Source organism: Thunnus maccoyii, chromosome 17 (genome assembly GCF_910596095.1).
Source record: "Thunnus maccoyii chromosome 17, fThuMac1.1, whole genome shotgun sequence".
Lineage (NCBI taxonomy): Eukaryota > Metazoa > Chordata > Actinopteri > Scombriformes > Scombridae > Thunnus > Thunnus maccoyii.
Window position 1 is genome coordinate 18,183,341 of NC_056549.1, and position 19,881 is coordinate 18,203,221.

The 19,881-nt window shown below is 39.6% G+C and overlaps 1 protein-coding gene across 3 annotated transcripts in view; it reads left to right on the forward strand.

Annotated features, from left to right (window-relative positions):
- mthfd1l (methylenetetrahydrofolate dehydrogenase (NADP+ dependent) 1 like) overlaps window positions 1-19,881 on the forward strand; it is a 43,814-nt gene that overhangs the window by 16,596 nt on the left and 7,337 nt on the right. Inside the window, exons 20-26 of one of the 3 annotated variants that reach the window (XR_006091929.1) lie at window positions 7,397-7,508; window positions 12,935-13,074; window positions 14,036-14,077; window positions 15,758-15,861; window positions 16,086-16,263; window positions 16,697-16,903; window positions 17,776-17,862. Coding sequence is in view for 2 of the 3 variants with exons in the window: in XM_042389587.1 (XP_042245521.1) it covers window positions 7,397-7,508; window positions 12,935-13,074; window positions 14,036-14,077; window positions 15,758-15,861; window positions 16,086-16,263; window positions 17,776-17,883; window positions 18,029-18,181 (837 nt within the window). In the remaining variant the exon portion in view is untranslated. Of the gene's footprint in view, window positions 1-7,396; window positions 7,509-12,934; window positions 13,075-14,035; window positions 14,078-15,757; window positions 15,862-16,085; window positions 16,264-16,696; window positions 16,907-17,775; window positions 17,884-18,028; window positions 18,182-19,881 lie in introns of those variants that run through there. The other 2 variants (XM_042389587.1, XM_042389588.1) reach the window with 2 other exon arrangements.

Genomic DNA, 19,881 nt, shown 5'->3' on the forward strand with positions numbered 1-19,881 from the left:
AGCATGTCACACAAGAGGAAATTGGTTAATTGGTTAACTAGTGATATATTGCTAATGATTAAGTTCTTATTACCTAACTTGTAAGTTACATGTAAGTCAACAGGCCAGTCTCACAAAAGTATTAAGTTTGTGATCTAAAAACATTGTTCTTTTCCTCTCTATCCTTGAAATGACTCTTTTATCCTTTAACTGTAATGGTGCATTACTCATCCGGTCATTCCAGTGTCTGGTCAATGTGTTGTAGTCTGCACATCCCGTCTATGGCGTCTGCTTTATCTTTGATGTTGATGCTCTCAGTGCACGCTTTCCTCACTGACAGTCTGAAACATTGGGTTGCGAGCCAAATGTTTGCCGCACAAGCCAAGTGTATTTTTCTGTTGGATTGATTTAAGTCCTGAAAGTTTACAATACGCACAATGTTAGCAGTCATGCCTCTGATAACAGCTTTGTGTTTCTCTTTTTGTTGTAGGGCTATTTCTCGTTTGTTTGTTCTCTGTTGGTTTTGAACAGAAAGCTTGATTACATGGCTATTGGGTGGGGAAAATAAACACAGTGTGTCCCAGATTGAGTGTTTTCAAGGGTGTAGAGGGAGCGGAGTGTGCATGCAGCAGAGATTTGGTTACTTTCTGTTTTTTTGGAGGAAGCATTGCGGTCCTGTTGTGTGAAACGGTTTCCTGAGTGGTTTTCCTGTGATTCTGGTCAGGGAACCGGTATCGGCACCAGCCGGGTCTCAGAGCGGCATGTGAATTTTCCATCGCGCTGTGACCGCCTGTGCCCTTCGTGCCCTCTTCACTCGTGATTGTGTGTTTTGAATTCAGACGCACACATGTGAATAAAGCTGGCATATGGAAGTCTGTGTGTGTGTGTGTGTGTGTGTGTGTGTGTGTGTGTGTGTGTGTTTTAGAGCTTGTTGTTAGAGCAGTGTTGTTTTAGATGGGACAGGGTTTGTAGGAGACATAGTACAAGAGGAAATGGGATAGTTTTTAAACCTGCTCCCTGTGTACGTGTCTATTAAGTAGACCTCAGTCATTCTCTGTGTTTTTCACACATCCTGTCTACGTGGAGTTTCACAGAACCGGCTGGATGCATCTTTGCTGGGGAGAGGAAGTATGTTTACTCTATGGTCTGTTGTGGAAATCTTTTCATGGTTCACTCAAGAACACACAAAGACATAAGAGAGAGCCTTAAACATTGTTAATTGTTGAAGCAGTTGTAAACACCGTACAATCCATTATACAATCAGTAAAAATTATACAAATGTCTGAATACAAAAATACAATTGTCTTGTATTTTTTAATAGAAAGCATGTTGTTCAGGCGGTCCTTTCTCTAAAGATTGCAAACACAAACCAGTCAGCTTTGTACATCTCCAGAAGTAAGGTTAAAAACAGTCACATCCCTAAATGTACACTTCCACAAACTCTTACCCCTTCTTACAAACCGGTATGGTCACAGATGATCTCACAGAGACCTCATGGTTGGGCAATCCTTCAAAATTAGTTCAGTTGAGGTAGCTCATGAACCACACATTTTCTAAGGCAGTAGGCTTAAGACGAAGATATCTGTAGCTAAACCTTAAGTCCAGCAAATAGCCCTTAGATAAAAACGAGTTCAAGAGTTCAACGAGTGTAGGAGAAGGATTTCTTCACAAACATGTCAGAATAACACAGTAACATTACTATTTCATTTAGTTGAAAATAAATCATCTAAAGATTTGTCAGATCAAGATGTAGAAATCTAAATAAGTATGATTTTTTTACCACTGGCTCAGACAGAAATTCAACAACATAAACTTTTAACGAGAGTAGCCTGCCAACAGTCAGCTTAAAGATAGACACAGCAGGTTGATATGTAGAGCAGCCATTGAATGACAGACTAACATTAACCCCTTAGTTTGAAAACATTTGTAAAATATATAACATACAAGACACAACAAAGAAAGAAATACATCAAATGATAACCAGTATTTCAGCTGCTCTCACAGGTCACACAGCCTAGTCTTTGACTCAGGCTTTCAGGTTTTAGTCTTTGTTCTGTGTGAAAACGTAGGCTGGGAACATTTTATTAGTTTAGTACTGTTCTGCAGCCGCAGTAGCCAACAGTATAAGAGATGCACAAGAAGAGGAAATGGTGACATGATCTCCATCTTCCTGTTTTTGTTCATTTCCCTTCCCAGTCTTCATAATCCTCATGTCCACTCATTCATTTATTTCCACTTATTTCCAGTCATCACTTTCATTTGACTGATTTATTTCCTGAATCGTTGTCCCGTTTTGTCCAGATGTGGAAAGAGTTGTGAGGCGTGAACTGGGTCAAGTTGAAGTTCAGGAGTTCCAAACACACATGGAAATTCACGTAATATGTTACGTTTGTTTAAATTCCATTGGAATAGAGAAAGGAATGTGTCATTGAAAGGTTAAACGTACTAAAAGTGTGGGGTTTTTTGTTTGTTTGTTTTTTTTACCCCTGTTTCTCTTCATGTAGTTAGAGGCTGATGTAATCTTGAAACTACTAGTTTATTCAGACAAATGGCAGCATTTGTCAGAACCTTGTTAAATGGTTGATTTACTCCTCTGAGGGGAGGCTGTTTATGCAGACAGAGGGAGAGGTATGCAAACAAAAGCTTAGAAAATCGTGTAAGGCCTTCCCATCCTTCCTTTTTCCTCCCTCTCACGGAATTCACATGCAGTGTAACAATGGGTCAGTTGGCTTTCTCCAGTTTTCTTCTTGACCAGTTTTCTCAGCAAATTTTAGTCTGTCATGAGTGCAGCAGAAGGATTGTAATCTTGTGGAGTAGACCTTTCCTTGTCAACCATATTCTTTGACACCTTGCCTTGTGTAAGCTGGATGCACGCTGCGAAACATCTTTTATTCAGTACTAAGTACAGATTAGATCTGCTGCTTGTACACTAACAGCAGCTGTGAGTCTGTGCAATAGTTGTAGACTTTTGCAAGAGTTTCACCCCAGCTGAGAAAGAAAAATGTATCTAGGGCTGCAAGTAAGAATAACTATTAAGTAATCTGTCTTTTAAAATCAGTCAGCCTCAAAAATCCAGCATCTCTGGGACAGAGAATGTTTGGCGATTTTTGTTTGAAAAGTGGTAATCGATCATCAAAATAGTCACCTATTACTATCATTTTCTGTCTACTAAATAGAAATTCAACTTCCTTTACTTCCCTGTTCCTCTCCTCCCAATTTTACGCCACTTCCCCAAACCCACCAACTATTTATACTCAACTCTGTTGTCATTCACTCTGTTAGGTGAGATAAAAGGTCAAAAGTGCATTCTGCTCAAGCTCCCTACCCAAGAGAACGAAGAGAGAAAGAGTGAGAAGGGCTCTGCTTTGTTCCACAGACTGAAAAGCTACTTGAGAGCTGTTGCTTAGATACAGGTGTGTGATGTACTGTGGTTAAATTTGTCAGAGATAACAGAGTGGTATAACGGTACTCTCCACTGTTCTCCAGCAATGACTCATCCGTATAGATTCTCAGAAAACAGGATATTGGCTTACACAGACCACATTCTCTGTGCATGCACACTTCATGTAGTTTTATAACAGCATTTTTGGTACCCACTTATGTATACATTGTATGCATGTTCCAATATCCAATTAAATGCTTTGAATTAAAAATGTATATTGTGTAGATTGCTGATGGGCCAAATATAGTGAAGAACCTGTCTCAGCTCCCGCTGTATTAAAGAAGATGTAACTCTTAGGAGAGCTGAATATCTTTTTTCAGCAGATTTTTATTTGCTTGTTTTAACAAGGAACAGAAGTCTAAGTCATTTTTTTACTCCCTTTTGAGATATTGTGTTTTGCTTATTGTGCTGAATAAAACTAAGTAGATCATTTTGATGTATTGAAACATAGAAACATGTCATCTTTTCGGTCCTTTTTACTTCACTTATCCAAGGCTTCTTCAACTACATTTCGGTAAGGCTCCTTGCTTTCTAATAATTCTCTAATATGTTAGAAATACTAATCAATGTCCCTTGAGAGAGAACAGCGTTAGAATTTTTAGGATAGGAGCCACCGTATCGGGGGGGAAAGCCTAGAACGAGGGGCACACCTCCCCGTTGCTGAGGCTCTTTGTCAGATACTGACAAACTTCTATGAAGAGAAGAGACCTCTTCAACACATACTGATCTCACTGATAATAATAACTTACCTTAACTTACCTTATTATTAAGGTAAGTTCTCACTCACCTCGTCGCGCTACTACATTGCGTAAAGCCTTGACAAACCTGACAACCTAGCTCATAGCGTAGCGTAGTAGTCCTAGTAACTCGAACTTCACCACAGTACTTGCGGATGGTTAAATAGCACCAAACCAATTGGAACGGGACTTCATTGGACAGTGGCCTAGGCTGCTAAGCAGTGCCCAGATTGACATTTAGATTCTGGAGTCCATCAGAACCAATTAACCATATGCACATCTACATCTCTACCCTCATTCGCTGCCCTCCGCCCCCTTATCAACTCATCACTTCTATGTATGGGACTGTGCCATTCAGAAACAGTGTGTTTATAAAACCATTACCCCCCCCCCCCCCCCCCCCCAAAAAAAATGATACATACCAAAATTAATACGAAAACCCAAACACTGACATTTAATAGCTGCAATTACCCAACACAGCACCAGAAAGCTAAAGTGATGAAACACAAAAGTTTCCCAAGCATGCCTAGCTCCATGCCTCATCCATCACTTCTAGCCAAGGGGACCATTGGTCTGTGAATTCTGCATTTTGCAATCTCAACATGAACGTTATTTTTTCCATTGTGTAAATTCCTTTAACTACTGACTGCCATGTGTCATAGGTTGGAGGATCTTTTTTTTTTTTTTTTTTTAAGCGAGTTCAGTGTTATTAGTATATGCAGTAAGTGTATCTTTTTCCTGCTCATCACTGCTTCTGGGATTGTCCCAAAGATGTTCAGCAATGGGTCCCTGGGTATGTGAAAACAAAATATATTATCAAGTAAATCAAATATCTCCCTCCAAAGGTTATCCAAGAGAGGGCACTGTGTACACTATTCACTATGTGTATGGTTTGCTGACCCCTCTCCACATTTCCTCCAACATGCACTTGTTTGTCTATTTTGGAAAGGATGTGAGGGGGTCTATAGAATCTGTTAACTATTTTTCACTGGAACTCTCTCCATAGCTTTGCATTAGTGACTTTATGACTTTCTGAAGAGATATTTTCCCAAACCTCTTTGCCAATTTCTAATTCAAGCTCCCCTTCCCATTTTTGTTTAGTATGAAGGGTGTTTTCTTGTTTCATACTAGAAAATGCTCTATATAAATTGGATATTGGTCTCTTTGTGTGCTTTCTGTCTTGAATCTTTATCAAGCATTGTTCAATAGGGGAATCAGATTTCTTAAGGCTATTCCAATTTGGATGTTTGAGCAAAAACGTTCTTATCTGAAGATATCTAAAAAAAAAAATAAAAAAAAAATCTGATCTTGGCAGGTTAAATTCATTAGTCAGCTGTTCAAATGTTTTAATTCCTTGTCTTCAATGAGCTGGTGGACAAATCTAAGTAAGTTTAGGGGTACAAAACCTTTTTAGATGAGCAATACTTGACAAAACCGATACATCACTAAAGAGACTTTAAGTCCGCTGCACCTCTCTCCATCCTATGAGAGTAGATTTGACCATCTACCCAAGGTCTTTTCTAGGACTTTATTCTCAACGAATGGAGCATTTGATAAAGGCATTGGAGTACAGACTGTCTCCAGCCACCTGTGTCCACCCTGTCTGAAATCCAGATGGTCAATGCCATTAGTTGATAAGTCAACCAGAAGTACCTAAGGTGAGGGAGTCCCCACCCTCCTTGTTGTTTAACTGTAGAACTTTGTATCTTATACGTGGACACCTTCCCTGCCAAATAAACCTGGAGACAAAGCGATCTAAAATTGTAAACACATTTTTTGGTGGAGTGAGAGGCAAAGTTTGAAAAAGAAATAGCAGCCTAGGCAGCACATTCATCCTAATACTCTCTATTCTACCTGAGAGAGAAAGGGGTAGCACAGCCCTTCTGTTAAGATCAGCAGATATCTTATCAATTAATTTATTATATAACTTATCTAAGTCTTGTGGTATAGTGGTGTGCAAGTATGATATACCTTCCTTAGGCCACCTGAAAAAGAATGACACTCTCATCTGGTGTGTGATCAGCGAGTTCAGAGCCAAAGCTTCTGTTTTATCAACATTGACTTTATATCCTAAAAGGTTTCCAAATTTGGCTAAGCAATCCATCAGTCTTGGGACTGAACGTAGATTTTCTGGTACATAAACTAAAACGTCATCTGCTTATAGTGAAATTTTATAGACTTGTTGCTGATTTTCTATCCGTTTGATAAGTGTATCATCTTGTATCACCTGTGCCAATGGTTCAATGATTAATGCAGAAAGGAGTGGTGATAGCAGGCACCCATTGCATGTTCCTCTACCTAAACCAAAAGATTGAGACCCATGCCAATTAACTCTGACTATGCTTTGAGGGGCAGTGTACAGTAGCTGTATCCATCTTATGAAGTTTGGGCCAAATCCAAAGTTATCTAAGGTTTAGGTAGAAACGGCCAGGATATACAGTTAAATACTTTTTCGGCCTCAACCACTAAGGCCATGCTGGGATCTGGGTAATTGCTACTATGCTCAATAACATTAAGCAGTCTGCGGATGTTATCTGGCAGATGGCGACCGATTATAAAGCCTGTCTGGTCTGGATGTATTAAAGTAGTAATAAACGATTCCACTCGACTTATCATGTAACTCATTAATTAGCTTATCTTTCGCCTCTAATTGTAACTAACTTTACTTCTCAGTGCAATCAAATGCAGATGTCAAATCATGGTGAAGTTTTACTTTTGCTCTGTCTTGTAGAGTACATTCTCCCACACATCTACTTTTTAAATGAAATCTGTGCATACTGAGCATATGTTTGCATATCTTTATCATGTGTATTGCATTTTGTACTCTCACTGCTATGTTTATGTTCACTGTGGTAAGGTTAGGCACAATGTAAATATCAAATGAAAGTAATTGTTACAAGCTTGAGTGACTGCCAAGACAGAAACTTGCACTTGAGGTGCTTTTAGGGTTTGTTTCCAGCCTTCTTGGATTACTCTCTCAACAGAGGAGAGAAGCCTGGCCCACAATCAGGCTGGCATTGCTAGTCAAGTACCTCTTAACTTGTGCCTACTGTTAAGACAAACATACTGCCAGCCAAAGTGCATCCACACTTGAATGTTTATCCTGAAAGTTTGACTGAAAGATGTTGTATGAAAGAGCTGGTTATTCCCTATTTAAACTTGGCCAGTTGAGTTGCTGTGGGTTACACTGTTTTCTCAACTCCTCCTGCATGTTTGTGTGCCGCTCTAATTGTTGCAGGGTACGCCAGTGTTTGTCCACGCTGGGCCCTTTGCCAACATCGCCCATGGCAACTCCTCGGTGCTAGCAGACAAGCTGGCTTTGAAGTTGGTTGGACGGGACGGCTTTGTCGGTAAGACACACAGTCCATGCATACAGATCACACACAACCTTGGGGAATGACAGACAAGAGGATATTAAGTGTAATGTTTAAGAGTCCCAGGTGTGGAGGAATTTTAAGGTTGAAGCTTCCTCAGCGGAGCAGATTAAACTATAATTTACAATATACTCCAGTCATGAACTTCAGCTTGCCTTCCTACTGTTGCAACCTTTGGCCTACATTCATCTCTCTTCTGGTTCTGCCTCTGTTCTACCTGCATCTGGTTGACTAGTGTGCTGCCCTGGCATCCTGCTCCCGCGTAACTTTCTAGGAAACTGGTGGAAAGATTGCGTAAAAAACACAGGAGAGAGGAAGGAAGCAGATTGATAATCTTAAGAGGCCCTGGAATGCTTTAGAGTAAACCACACTAATCCCTGCAACGTCAAAGCATACTTGAGTATTCCCGTTTTTATCTGTCTATCTATCCCGCTGTTCTCTTTCTGTCTTCATTTACTTTGGCTGCAGAAATATGTTTGGAATGTGTGTGTGTGTGTTGGAGTTTGTGGGGCTGGTCAGGTGCATTTGATGTACATGAAAATGCTCTCCAGCATTATATTTATGTATTTGTATATGTGAGCATAGGTTTCTGTGTGAGAGCAATAATGTGCACATGTTATATGTGCCCCAATCACCCTTTTCCTTTTACCTCAGCTGTCATCTGTGCGATGGGCAAATGTGTAGGCAGCATGGGTAGAGAGTTGGGTTTCACAACACTGGAGCAGAGCGGCAGGGAGGTGTTTTATATGTGTGTTATGTGTTTTATACCTTCACCTCTACCCCACTTGTTTTCCATCTATCCGTCTCATTCCCTCCCTTTCCCGTCTGCGTGTTTGTTACCTGACTCTCAGGTATGCAAGGAACTCGACCTCCCTCCTTTTCCTCCCCCGGCAGCTGGGATGCATGTCGCCCCCTCTTGCTTCCTCATTCTCCCACTCCCACTCCCTCTTCTCATCTCATTTCTCTGATGCCACAATCTTTTCCTCAAAACATATCACAGTAAAGTTGAAAAAATAAATATTTCTGCACATATGTTTTTGTTTTTGTATGATCTGATTTCGTCAACAAGTTAAAAAATAATTCTGATTTGTCACAACTCATGTCTGTTTTTTGTAGTTTTGGCCATCATGTCTATTTGTACTCACCAACAAAATAATTGCTGAGGTGAAGAGATCCAACCGGGGAAGAAACATGAGAGTTAGATAATTGGCAGTGTAAAACTGTTTATCTGATTATCTAAACCAATTTATTGGTAGTAAGCAAAGTGAAGTAAAATTAAAAGTGAGTGCAGCTGAAATGTTGGTAATAATTCGATGTTGCATATTAATGTTTGTACATGAACAACTACGGTAGGCATAGTTGAATCAGGAAGTAGGTCTGTAAACTGTGGTAGATGTTTACAATGGACAATTTGGGTCGTATTTTTACTATTGGTCTTTCATTTAGTTTTAGTTTGGCTAACCTGTGAGTTTGCTTAAAACTTGCATGATTGTTCGACTGGTCATGCTTCTCATCTTGTCAGGTTTATTAAGCAATATCTCTGCATTACCAGATCTCGGCAATTAACTTGGTGAGCACAGTTTCTTATTACTAAAAGGAACTATAACCAAAAAAATATGAAAATAAGACCCAAGTTGTAATAAACAGCTTTTAACCTTATAACCATTTCTTGAAGAAATATATAGTTCAGTATAATTCTCTCAGAAAACTTCTCTTATGTAGTAAATTAAGTAGATGAACTCTTTGTGAACCCATTGAGGGTTGTGGGGGTGTGTATGAACAAACTCATTGCCATGCTTCATCATGCTCAGTATTATTGTGGGTTTTTTTCAAGTCACTTTGGAATCTGGACTCAAAATGGAGAAAAGCTACTTTTGGAAGGGGCTTCTGGGAGATGAATTCCACATTCCAGATGTGAGGGATTCCTGTGTAATTAACAGTCTGGAGTATTGAATACAGATAACCCCACGATAAAGATAAGATTTCCCACACCGCAAAGCCTCCCTAAGCTATAGCAACAAATCATTTGGGCTTTTAGAGAAGTGGTCACTGAGAAATTGTGATGCATTCAGCATGTAAAACATTTCCAACCCTGCCCCAGTTTTTTTTTTTTTTTTTGTAAAAAACCATGTGTATCCTGTTTATCTCACACAGTCCATACTTCAACTTGTCTTAAACTTGTTTAAACAAAGTGTTTTATGTTTAAAAGATTAACTTGTGAAGAGATTTACTTGGATTCATTTGGAAGTATTCTATAATGGAGTCAATTTCCATTAATTCTGTTTCAGAGATTTCCTCCTGCAATGTGCACTGGTTTGTGAATCAGAATCAGCACTTTATAGTATATACAGGCAAATGCATTAATGCCATTTAAAATAAATGCTAAATACAGCCCTCAGATAGTATGAAGTTAGAGGTAGTGCTGAATTGACAGATATTTACTCAGCATCTATTTTGATGATCAATTAATTGTTTATCAAGCAAAAAGTAAAGAAAAAAGACCTTCATGTAGAGATTTGCTGCTTTTCTCTGTTGTATAGTGAATTTATTTGAGATTTTGACTGTTAGTCGGACAAAATGAGCAATTTAAAAAGGTCATGTCAGGCTTTGGGATAAAGTGATGGACTTTTTTCACAGGTTTCTAGTTTTAGAGAAACTGGATTAGATTAATCCAATGAAAAATGTTAGTTACAGCCCCATTCAGAAGTACAACATGGCTTATTGTAAACTTAACAGGAAGTGTTGGTCATGTTGATCTAGCCTACTTTCCAGCCTCGTTTGTGAGTGTTTTTGTTGGCTTTGGGTGCTGATACCAATGCTTTGACTGGTGGTAACACCATCCAGCTCTCTTTTCACTCACAACAATACTGACCTCTCGTTTCCCCCTTGCTCTCCGGACAGTTCAAGGTTGTCACACAGAACAGGAAGCTTGCAAGTGTTTCCTCATGACGTGCTCTGGGGTCAATCTCCTGTTTGGTGTAATATGGTAGTGGAAGGCTTGGCGCACTGGCTGTTACGTATATCGTTTTCTTTCATTTCCTGATTTAAATATGCATTGCTCTGCCTTTTGTGTTTGTGAGTGCTCTCTGTGAATGAGATCACACAATTCATCTCAAAATCCACTAAGGCTGCTGAAAAGAACGTGATTTTCAATTGCAAACCGGTTAGAACCAAAACTCTAATGTGGTGCTAATGAGAAACACTACACTCTGTCAGTGGTCTGTGGCCAAATAAAGTCTAGTTACATTTGTGTGCTAATCCCTTATTTGTTGCTCTTTACTCAGAGACTTGTTAAGACATGTCTGATGCCTCCTAGGCCCCCAAACCACAATATCTGCTTTACATTAATATTGTAATTTATTCCTCTAGAAACTGTTAAGCCCTAGTAATAAAATTATGCTTTTTTGCTTTTCTTTTCCTTAGAAGATTTCTCATCTTTCTAATTGAATTTAGCTCTTTTGTCTTCTCTTCCTCTGGCAATAATTTCCCTCAGTGAAATACATCACACTTTCACTAGTAATGCAGAGATCCAAACAAAGCGGAGTGACGCATTTCTTCATGGAAACACTTGTTTTCTCACTAAATCCTCAGACAGATGTGCTCTGTGTCAGCCAAAAACAGTGAATTACTCTTTCCCTGCCAAAGGTCCCATATGTTGTTGTCTTATAACCAAACAATGAATGTTTTCAGTTAATTTCTTCTCTGTTGATATGTCATAGTAAATTTGTTGTTTTGTTTATCTAATAAGGATTATTGGGAATAATAGATTTTTTTTCTGTTAGAATCAATGATATATTTGATTTTCCATCCTAAAGGAATTGATGTAAATCATTCCTGTAGATGTTAAAGGTTAACTACACTCTATAAAGTCTCCGTTTACTACATAGATAAAATCCGTGCACACACTCGCACACAGCAGCATGTAAAACGCATGCATATCATTTATCACAGTAATTTGATTTGTTTCCTGACATGCTTCCTAGTCATGTTTCATTATCATTTTAATTAAATTAAACGTTCAGGGGATGAGCTGTTGGCCACTGTGTTGTGCATATAGGCTGCCAACACAGAATATATGGTTAGTACATGAATGTAACTGGTTTAGACTTGCATTCAATGTAGATTTACACGTGCTGACACACCAGGAATTTGGTTCAACTGGTCTAGACCAAAGGAAGAAATGATCAATCTTTGTATTTAAGTTGCAGTCTATTTAGGATTCACATGTTGCTAATTTAGAGTTTTTAACATGAAGTCACATGGACAGACTAGTAACCCATCTACATTATATGGACTTGTGGGAGAAAATCAAAACAAAGTTTATTCCTGTGACTGACGGCAAGTCACGCTGTACTTGAAGGCTTTATTGGTCTTCTCTGGTGGTCACAAAGAGCTCATGAAGCTTATACTCAAACTGGACTTTACTGGCAATAAATACTGACTGGCAGCTAGAAACAGAGGAAAGAAACTGCATGTCATGGTACATTTTCTTTAGCTTTTGAATAAATATTAGTGTCACATGTCTGTATTACATAATCCGGTGGCTGTTTCATGACACATTTTCACTACAATCAAACAGCACCAGAGTTCGCTTGGAAGCAGACCAAGGGCCACCTTTTTCGGTGGTGTACGTGCAGTAATTAATTTCCCCACCCGGCTCAGATGACAGTGTTCCCACCAGGCTAAACGGACTGCACTGAATTGGAAAACACACTAGAAGTTGTTAAAACCTCAGTCAACAGATTAGGTGTGAAATAATTCTCAGTCTTCTCCTAAATTTTGGTTCTGGCCAACCAGCAAGTGTTGTAGTACAATAGTGTCACACACATGCAACAGGAAACCTTATCTTAACAAGGCCGTCATTCCAGGTGGACTATTTGCTTTGTTTGGAGCCTGTTCAAGAGGCCTGTGTGAAGGGCCGTCCATATCAGAGGCCCTCTGTGTCTTTGAGAGCCCTTCCAGTGAACCCATCACTCAGTTCTGTGTTACTGTTCACACAAAAACACAGTTTGACTTCCCTCTTATCCCTGTGATTCTTTAAAGATGTATAACTGAACTGACATGTGTATATAAAGTTGTCGTTTGGAGTTCAAATTTGATTGCACATTTGGTCAAACTTCTCTAACTGTTTTAATTTCTCTGCTGATACAGTTTTTGGAACGGTGCAGATACTTCGATACTAATACTAATACTAATTTGTGAATTTCCAAAGAAAAAGAAGAAAAGAAAAAAAGGATGGAAAATAGTATAACAATCATTGATTTATCACAATTTGCTTACATTATGTTTGTATGCTGGCCAGAATCTTAAAATACTGTGATTAAATTACTGATAGACATATTAACACTTGTACTTTTGTTGTCTTGTGCTATATAAAAACATTCCTGTCTGTTGCTGTGCAGTGACTGAAGCTGGTTTTGGAGCGGACATCGGGATGGAGAAGTTCTTCAACATCAAATGTCGGGCTTCGGGGTTGAGGCCCAATGTGGTGGTGCTGGTTGCAACTGTTAGAGCGCTAAAGATGCATGGCGGAGGTCCAAATGTAAGTTGTACCGCAACACACTGAAAATGTAACACAACACAGTCAACCCAGCGATGTATTTGAATTATGACCACATCTGTTTTTCTCTCTGTCATGCTGTCTTGATATAATTTGCAGTTTGGCTTTTACATTCTTTCAACAATTCTTCTCTGATGCAAGAGAATTAAATAATCAATGAGATGGATGTCCTTAACAACCTTAACTAGCATGTGACACTGTTAACTACACAGTCACAATCATCCCTCAGTACTTTCTATGGTTATAAACAACTACGCTATTAAATAACTGTAACTCCATATAATGTAATAATTAGCCAGTTTATACAATCACTGAAACTTACCTTTGTGCATATTCATCCACAATACAAACAACACATATATACATCGCACTCTACACATAGCAAGGTTATGTGAATATTTTGGTGCCTTTTTTATGGACAAACTTCTCTTCTGTGTGGTTTGGCTCCTTTTACTTCTTAAATGTTTCAGTGTGTAAGCTGACCTGCCACCCGTCCATAGAGATAAAATATACCTATAGTACTGTGGATGCACCAATGCCAACATAAAGTACACAAAGGTCATTTAAGGGCAACACAGCATTTCTGAAAGCTCAGGCCAAGGTTTTCGTTTGTTTTGGAAATCCGCAGATGTTTGTGCATTTAGTCATCAGGAAATTCAAATTTGAAAAACCAACTTTCATACAATAAAACAATTGTATAAATCTGCTTAGAATTTCTTTATTGGTCTGTATCCCATTCACTGAAATTTACCCCAGGAAATTAACAGCAGTAGTTTTTTGGCTTTTCCAAGAAAACATTAAACAGGGGAACAAGGCAAGACTACAGCAGTTCTATATTACAAATAAATGTGTACAAAAACTCAAAACTAGATGGAAAATAAAATAATACATAGCTAAATGTGATAAAATACTGATGTTTGTGATTATTTTTCTTTGTTTTCAGGTGTCAGCAGGCGCACCTCTTCCCAGAGAGTACATTGATGAGGTATGAGCCCTGCATCTGCATTTACATGCACTAATCTATATGTGCGGACACACACACACACACACACACACAAGGGAGATGTGACAAACACGTCATCGTTTTTGAGCTGAGGAGCTAGAGGTTTGTGACATCTCTTCCAATCAATCATTAAAATAATTGGCTGGGCCCATTTTGTTACATTTAGCTTTAATTTTCTTTTATGACTATTTAAAGTCATTAGCCAACGCAAGGCTCCAATTATGAAACATTCATGTGCTCATTAACATAACGCTATTTGGTAGAGTGCCTGTGCGCTGTTTTTGAATTAACTTATTGCAGCCATACACACACATGACCGTGGGTGGAGATACAACATCCTCTTGTTGTAGCTTTATGGCCCTTGACTTTCCCAACATCCCCTTAGGGCCTCTTATAGCCTTGACCTTCTGTAAAGATGTGAAAGAGAGTCGTATAGAGATATTTTCTTCTGCGCACTTACATATTGAGACAAACAGCTCACACAATCATTGCCCATCATTTATCAAATCCTTTATCTGTCCCAGATTGCTTCTTCAGGACAAGTGTGTGTGTGTGTAACTGGCTGGGAAAATCTTGGGAAATTAGACATTATTTGACAGATTTGTGTGTGATGCAATAAAGGAAGTTTCAGATTGTTGTTGACCTATCTGCTCTCCAGCTATATTCTTACTGACATTTAATTCCCACCTATAAGCACAAATACATCACCCACTGACATGGTTAAGGCTACTTATTTGATTAACAGCACAAATAGAACCTTTGCATGTGGTTTCCGGGTATGTGGGCTCTAGTAGAGTGGAGGTGGGTTTCCTTTGTTGTGTGTATGTGTGTGTCTGTGCGTCCACGAGCACACATCCATATCTGGCTAGAATCACTGCTCTCTCAGGCAGGTTCAGCTGAGTCAATAATGAAGCAGTATAAGTTAATTGTGAAGCCTGTAATGAGAACCAGAAGTACTGGGGAAAACAGAGCCAGGGAAATTAATTTATGAGACCTGCATGGCCCTACTGCTCTGAGCCTGGGGCTGCACGCGCACACACATACACACACACACACACACACACACACACACACTGCAAGATTGGATTACTGTGGTCAAACTTGGAGTAGTGGCACAATATGCTGTTAATGTGCTTGGCAGTACAACTGGAGTACTGCATGTTGTAGGATACAATGAGAATGATGAATGAATAACTGTTCACAGTGGGATACTGCCACAGTCTTATTCTATATTGTAGTACAGTACCAGACAAAGTGTAATGATGTCAAATGTTAACAATATACCACATCAAAGAGGAAGTAATACTAATTGTTGCTAACAATACACAAGGTCAGTGCCATAAATTCTGATTTAAGTACATATATTTGGACAACTCCTGCTAAATAGCTAAATGGCTGAAAATGAAATGACGCCATTAAAAATAAGCTTTCATTGAAGCCTTATAAACAAAGCCAGTCTTGATGTTGTAAAGGACTGCATTAAAGGGTGGGTCAGGCTCATAATCTGAGAAATTCTAAAGTCACAGTTCCCTGTCCAAGTTTTGTCATGATGACTAATATGTGCTTTGGTTGACAGACAGTTGTATTAAATTTTATAGGTGATTCATTCATTGAATTACAATCATACCTTTATGACCATTTTTGTCTGTTTCTTTCTTCCAGAATCTGAACCTAGTTGCAGGTGGTTGCCATAGTAATCTGAGGAAGCAGATCCAGATAGCACACCTGTTTGGGGTACCAGTTGTGGTGGCGCTCAATGTCTTCAAGTAAGATGCGTGCAAACACACACATCCACATAAACACAACCAACCCTTCACTCATTTATAGTAATTTAATAGACCTCATGTTAGTAATGGGATAGTACGTACATTCCTTTCACCCACACAGGCACCATTTTCATTTTGTTCACTTTGTGTGTAAATACTTAAGTTGTTGTTGTTATGATGACCACTAAGCCCTGCTCACAACAGTCTTCTTGGTGATTCTATAGGACAGACACCCAGGCAGAGATCGACCTTGTGTGTCAGATCGCAAAAGAGTGCGGAGCATCAGAGGCCGTGCCGTGCCACCACTGGGCACAGGGCGGTCGAGGTTCTTTAGAGCTGGCCCAGGCGGTGAACGATGCTGCCAGCAGACCTAGCGACTTCCAGTTCCTCTACAACATAGAGGTGAGAGCAGATACTGTTGTTGGAAAATCAGTGTTTGTTTGTTTATCCATTGATCATAATTAAGAATGTAGCTTTATATTAAAAGACATGTCAACCACTTGAATACCTTTGTTTTACTACTGTGCGATAGGCAGTTGTCAGTATCCCAATCCCTACTTTTTCAATTTTGAGTACTTTCTGTTGGGAGTAAATTATGATGCTATCTCTGGCTTGGCTACAACAAGCCAAAGATAGCATCATAATTTACTTACATCATAATGTGCAGGTAAAAACGTCAACAGGTTTGAGTTAGTGAGTCTGGGAAGTTGTGACTTAAATTAACTGTTACATGTGTGTTTGTGTGTGCAGCCAGTTACAGTATGCATGTGCCCGCATACCAAGAATCCAATAAATCCAATTGATGCTCATTATCTGTTCTTAACATTGTTCCCAGTTCACAGTGCCAAGTTGTTGGGGTGGGAGTTAGGAGGAAGGTCATGACACATGACAAATTGGAAGATATGTGACGTGACAGACAACATCAGGACAGGAAGTTGTTGGTGCGGGGGCAGGGTAACAAAGACGGAGAAGGTCTCAAAACATCTGCAGCCAAGACAACATTTGAGTAGGAGGAGCCAGCACAGCAGAAAGCAGCAGACCTGTGAGCCAGACTTCAGGACTCTGACACGTGTGACACCATTTAAAGACACTAATGCTGTACCCATGTTTAAATTCAACTCCCTGTGAGGCTCAACTTGCAATAACAGTTTGCTTGTTTATGATTATTATACATTCTATAACTAGTAGTCAGTAACTTTTAATGAAAAATACATATAAATTCATTATTTCATTTTGCAGGGATTGAGAAGTGCTCCAAGATCTATAAGTAACTTCACAGACTTAACTACAGTGCAGAACACACTGGCAGCGTATGTCGCACATGAAGACAACCACCCCCGTTGTTTTCCATATAAAGCCGCGCACCAGCAGTAGGTAGACAAGCATTAGCACAGAAAGATGCATAAGAGAAGGCAGTTTTTCACGATTTGGCAAATCACAAATACTAAACTTTGATATCTCCCTGCTCAGGTGCTAGCATGTCTTATAGCTGTCACAATAGACAAGGAGAACCTAGATATAAAATATCCACATTTCTACCATCCACAGCAGTGTGATAATATAGGGTATATAAAATGACAAAAAGAAAGATTACTAAATCAAGGGCACTGAAATAATGCTTAAGATACTGTGTGGTCCTGTTGACTCCATGGTGCAATTTATTATATGTATGTAAAATATGGCAGGGTGATAGTTTGTTTTCGGCTGCAGAGAAAGTATCCAGTAATAGTCACACAATAAAAGATGTGTTTGTGTAGAAAAATGTTGGATGATTTAATTCACTCTGTGTAATTCTTTTTAACCCTGATGTCATACGGATGTGTCTTCAATAAATCTAATTTCCCCTATTATTCCTCTTTACTTGAGTTCTGACCTGTTTTTCCACTTATCTCTGATGCACTGTCTTTCCTGTAGATGCCAATAGTGGAGAAGATCAGAACAATAGCCCAAAAAGTGTATGGAGCTGATGACATCGAGCTCTCTCCTGAGGCCAAGGCCAAGATAGATTACTACAATCAACAGGTGAGATCACTGCTTCTGCAAAAACAACTGACTCACACACAGGAATCACTCAACTAGTCTCTTTTTCTTTTCCTTAATGTCTCTCTCTTTCTTCCTCTCTCTCTCACACATACTGATCATTGTGTTTTCATTTTCCTATAACCAGGGCTTTAGTTCATTACCCATCTGCATGGCCAAGACCCACCTGTCCCTGTCCCACATGCCTGAAAAGAAGGGTGCACCCACCGGATTCGTTTTGCCAATCAGAGACGTTCGTGCGAGCATCGGGGCCGGCTTCATCTACCCACTTGTGGGAACGGTACGTGATCTGAAAGAGTTCAGGAGCAGCAGGCTAATGTGTACTTAAGTCTCTCTTAAAAGATGCTCGATCCACAAAGCTGCACAGACGAGATATATCTAAACTGTTTGTGCTGTCACTTTTCTGTCAATTACTTAGACTACATACAGCTGCAGAGCAACTCGTAATTGACCTGTAGAACCTAAAATACAAGGTCTCTATTACAAATCGAATCTCAACTTGTTTTGTGCAGCATGGCCATATATTAATAATTATCTCTTTACTTTTTTACTTGCTTGCTTGATTTTTTTTTTCCCCCTTTAATATCACTACAAACTATTATCTTCTTGCACCATAAATTAGTGATTTTAGTTCAAAGTCACATCAGGAACATGTTTTTGAATTTGAGTTGCACAAAGTAGTAGTAGCACAATGTTTTTTTTGTGTGTGTTTGACTGCACGTACGTGTCTCCTTAGTTTTTTAGTCAGTCTGCATTGAAACATTTTTGTCTATGTAGCCTGGTCTGCAAGTGTCAAAGCGGCTATTCACTGTACGAGACACTGAATCTAATATTACAGTCCGGAGCTTTCCTTCACCTTGTTACTGTAGCATCCACCTCAAACACTGACATCTACAGCCACTCACTTTGATATGTGATGAAAATTAAGTTTGGCTAAACTTTGTGAAAGTTGATTAAAAGCCCAATCTGTAAAACCACAACCTCCATGGTTGTTTATGTTGTAATGTGGTTTATTGCTGTGAGGTTAAGTCTGAAAGAGCTGATTTTTCCCTTCTGTCTGTTTTTATTTAATTCAGGCAGCTTTGCAGTGCTGTGACACAGTAGAAACTTAATTTCCATCTTCTTCTTCTTGTCAAGACTTCTAGTCTTGACAACTGTGTGGCTGTTTTTAACCACATAGGATCATCGGGCCTTGCAGGTGCTGTATCCCATAATCCTTCCTCTTTCCCATGAGTTCATCCATAACCACATTTATGGTTTGGGCTCCCCTGCTTCTCTTGAAAGCCGTATTACTGAGCCGGTTAGAGCTGAACAAGGCTGGAAGGAGCCTCTTGGTTGATGATGGGCTGAGCAGGAAGGAAGCAGGTTCCTGAGCATTTTGTCTCCCGCTGTTTCACCAGAGTGCCCTGAGGGCTGGGCTTTGATAGGCAGAGGCAGAGGTGTCAAACACCGGGCATGCTGGGAAGGGGTGGCAGTATCTTGGTGTGGCGTCTGTCCAGTCTCCCAACCCTGCCTTTGATCTGCCGTGGCCCGCGGAGCCACTGGCATGTCGACGACCCTTGAACTGTGACTCCAAACCCAAAGGGAGTCTCCTGGTAGTTCTTTGAACTCTTCAGGTTAACGTCCGTCTGCCAGACTGATCCATAGATTGAATTTTTAAAGTTATAGAGAGCTCAAGTTTCACCCAACTCCAGGCTTGCTTCTGTTCTCTGTTCTGTAGCCTCAACCAGACAACAATTTTAAAAATAGTTCTAATGGTTTATATATCACATGGTGCTCATATCATACTGTTCAGAACAATAGTCAGTGCCCTTTAGAATATAGACAGAAAATGCCAGTGTCTTGTTACAGATTTTTAGGATGGATGAAAGAAACCCTCTATGGGAAAATTCACTGTATGATGCAAGTGGAGCAGAGGTTAGCATGGGAAGGGGAATGGACTTCTGATCTCTATAGGACTGAGCATCTAACTGTTCTCTA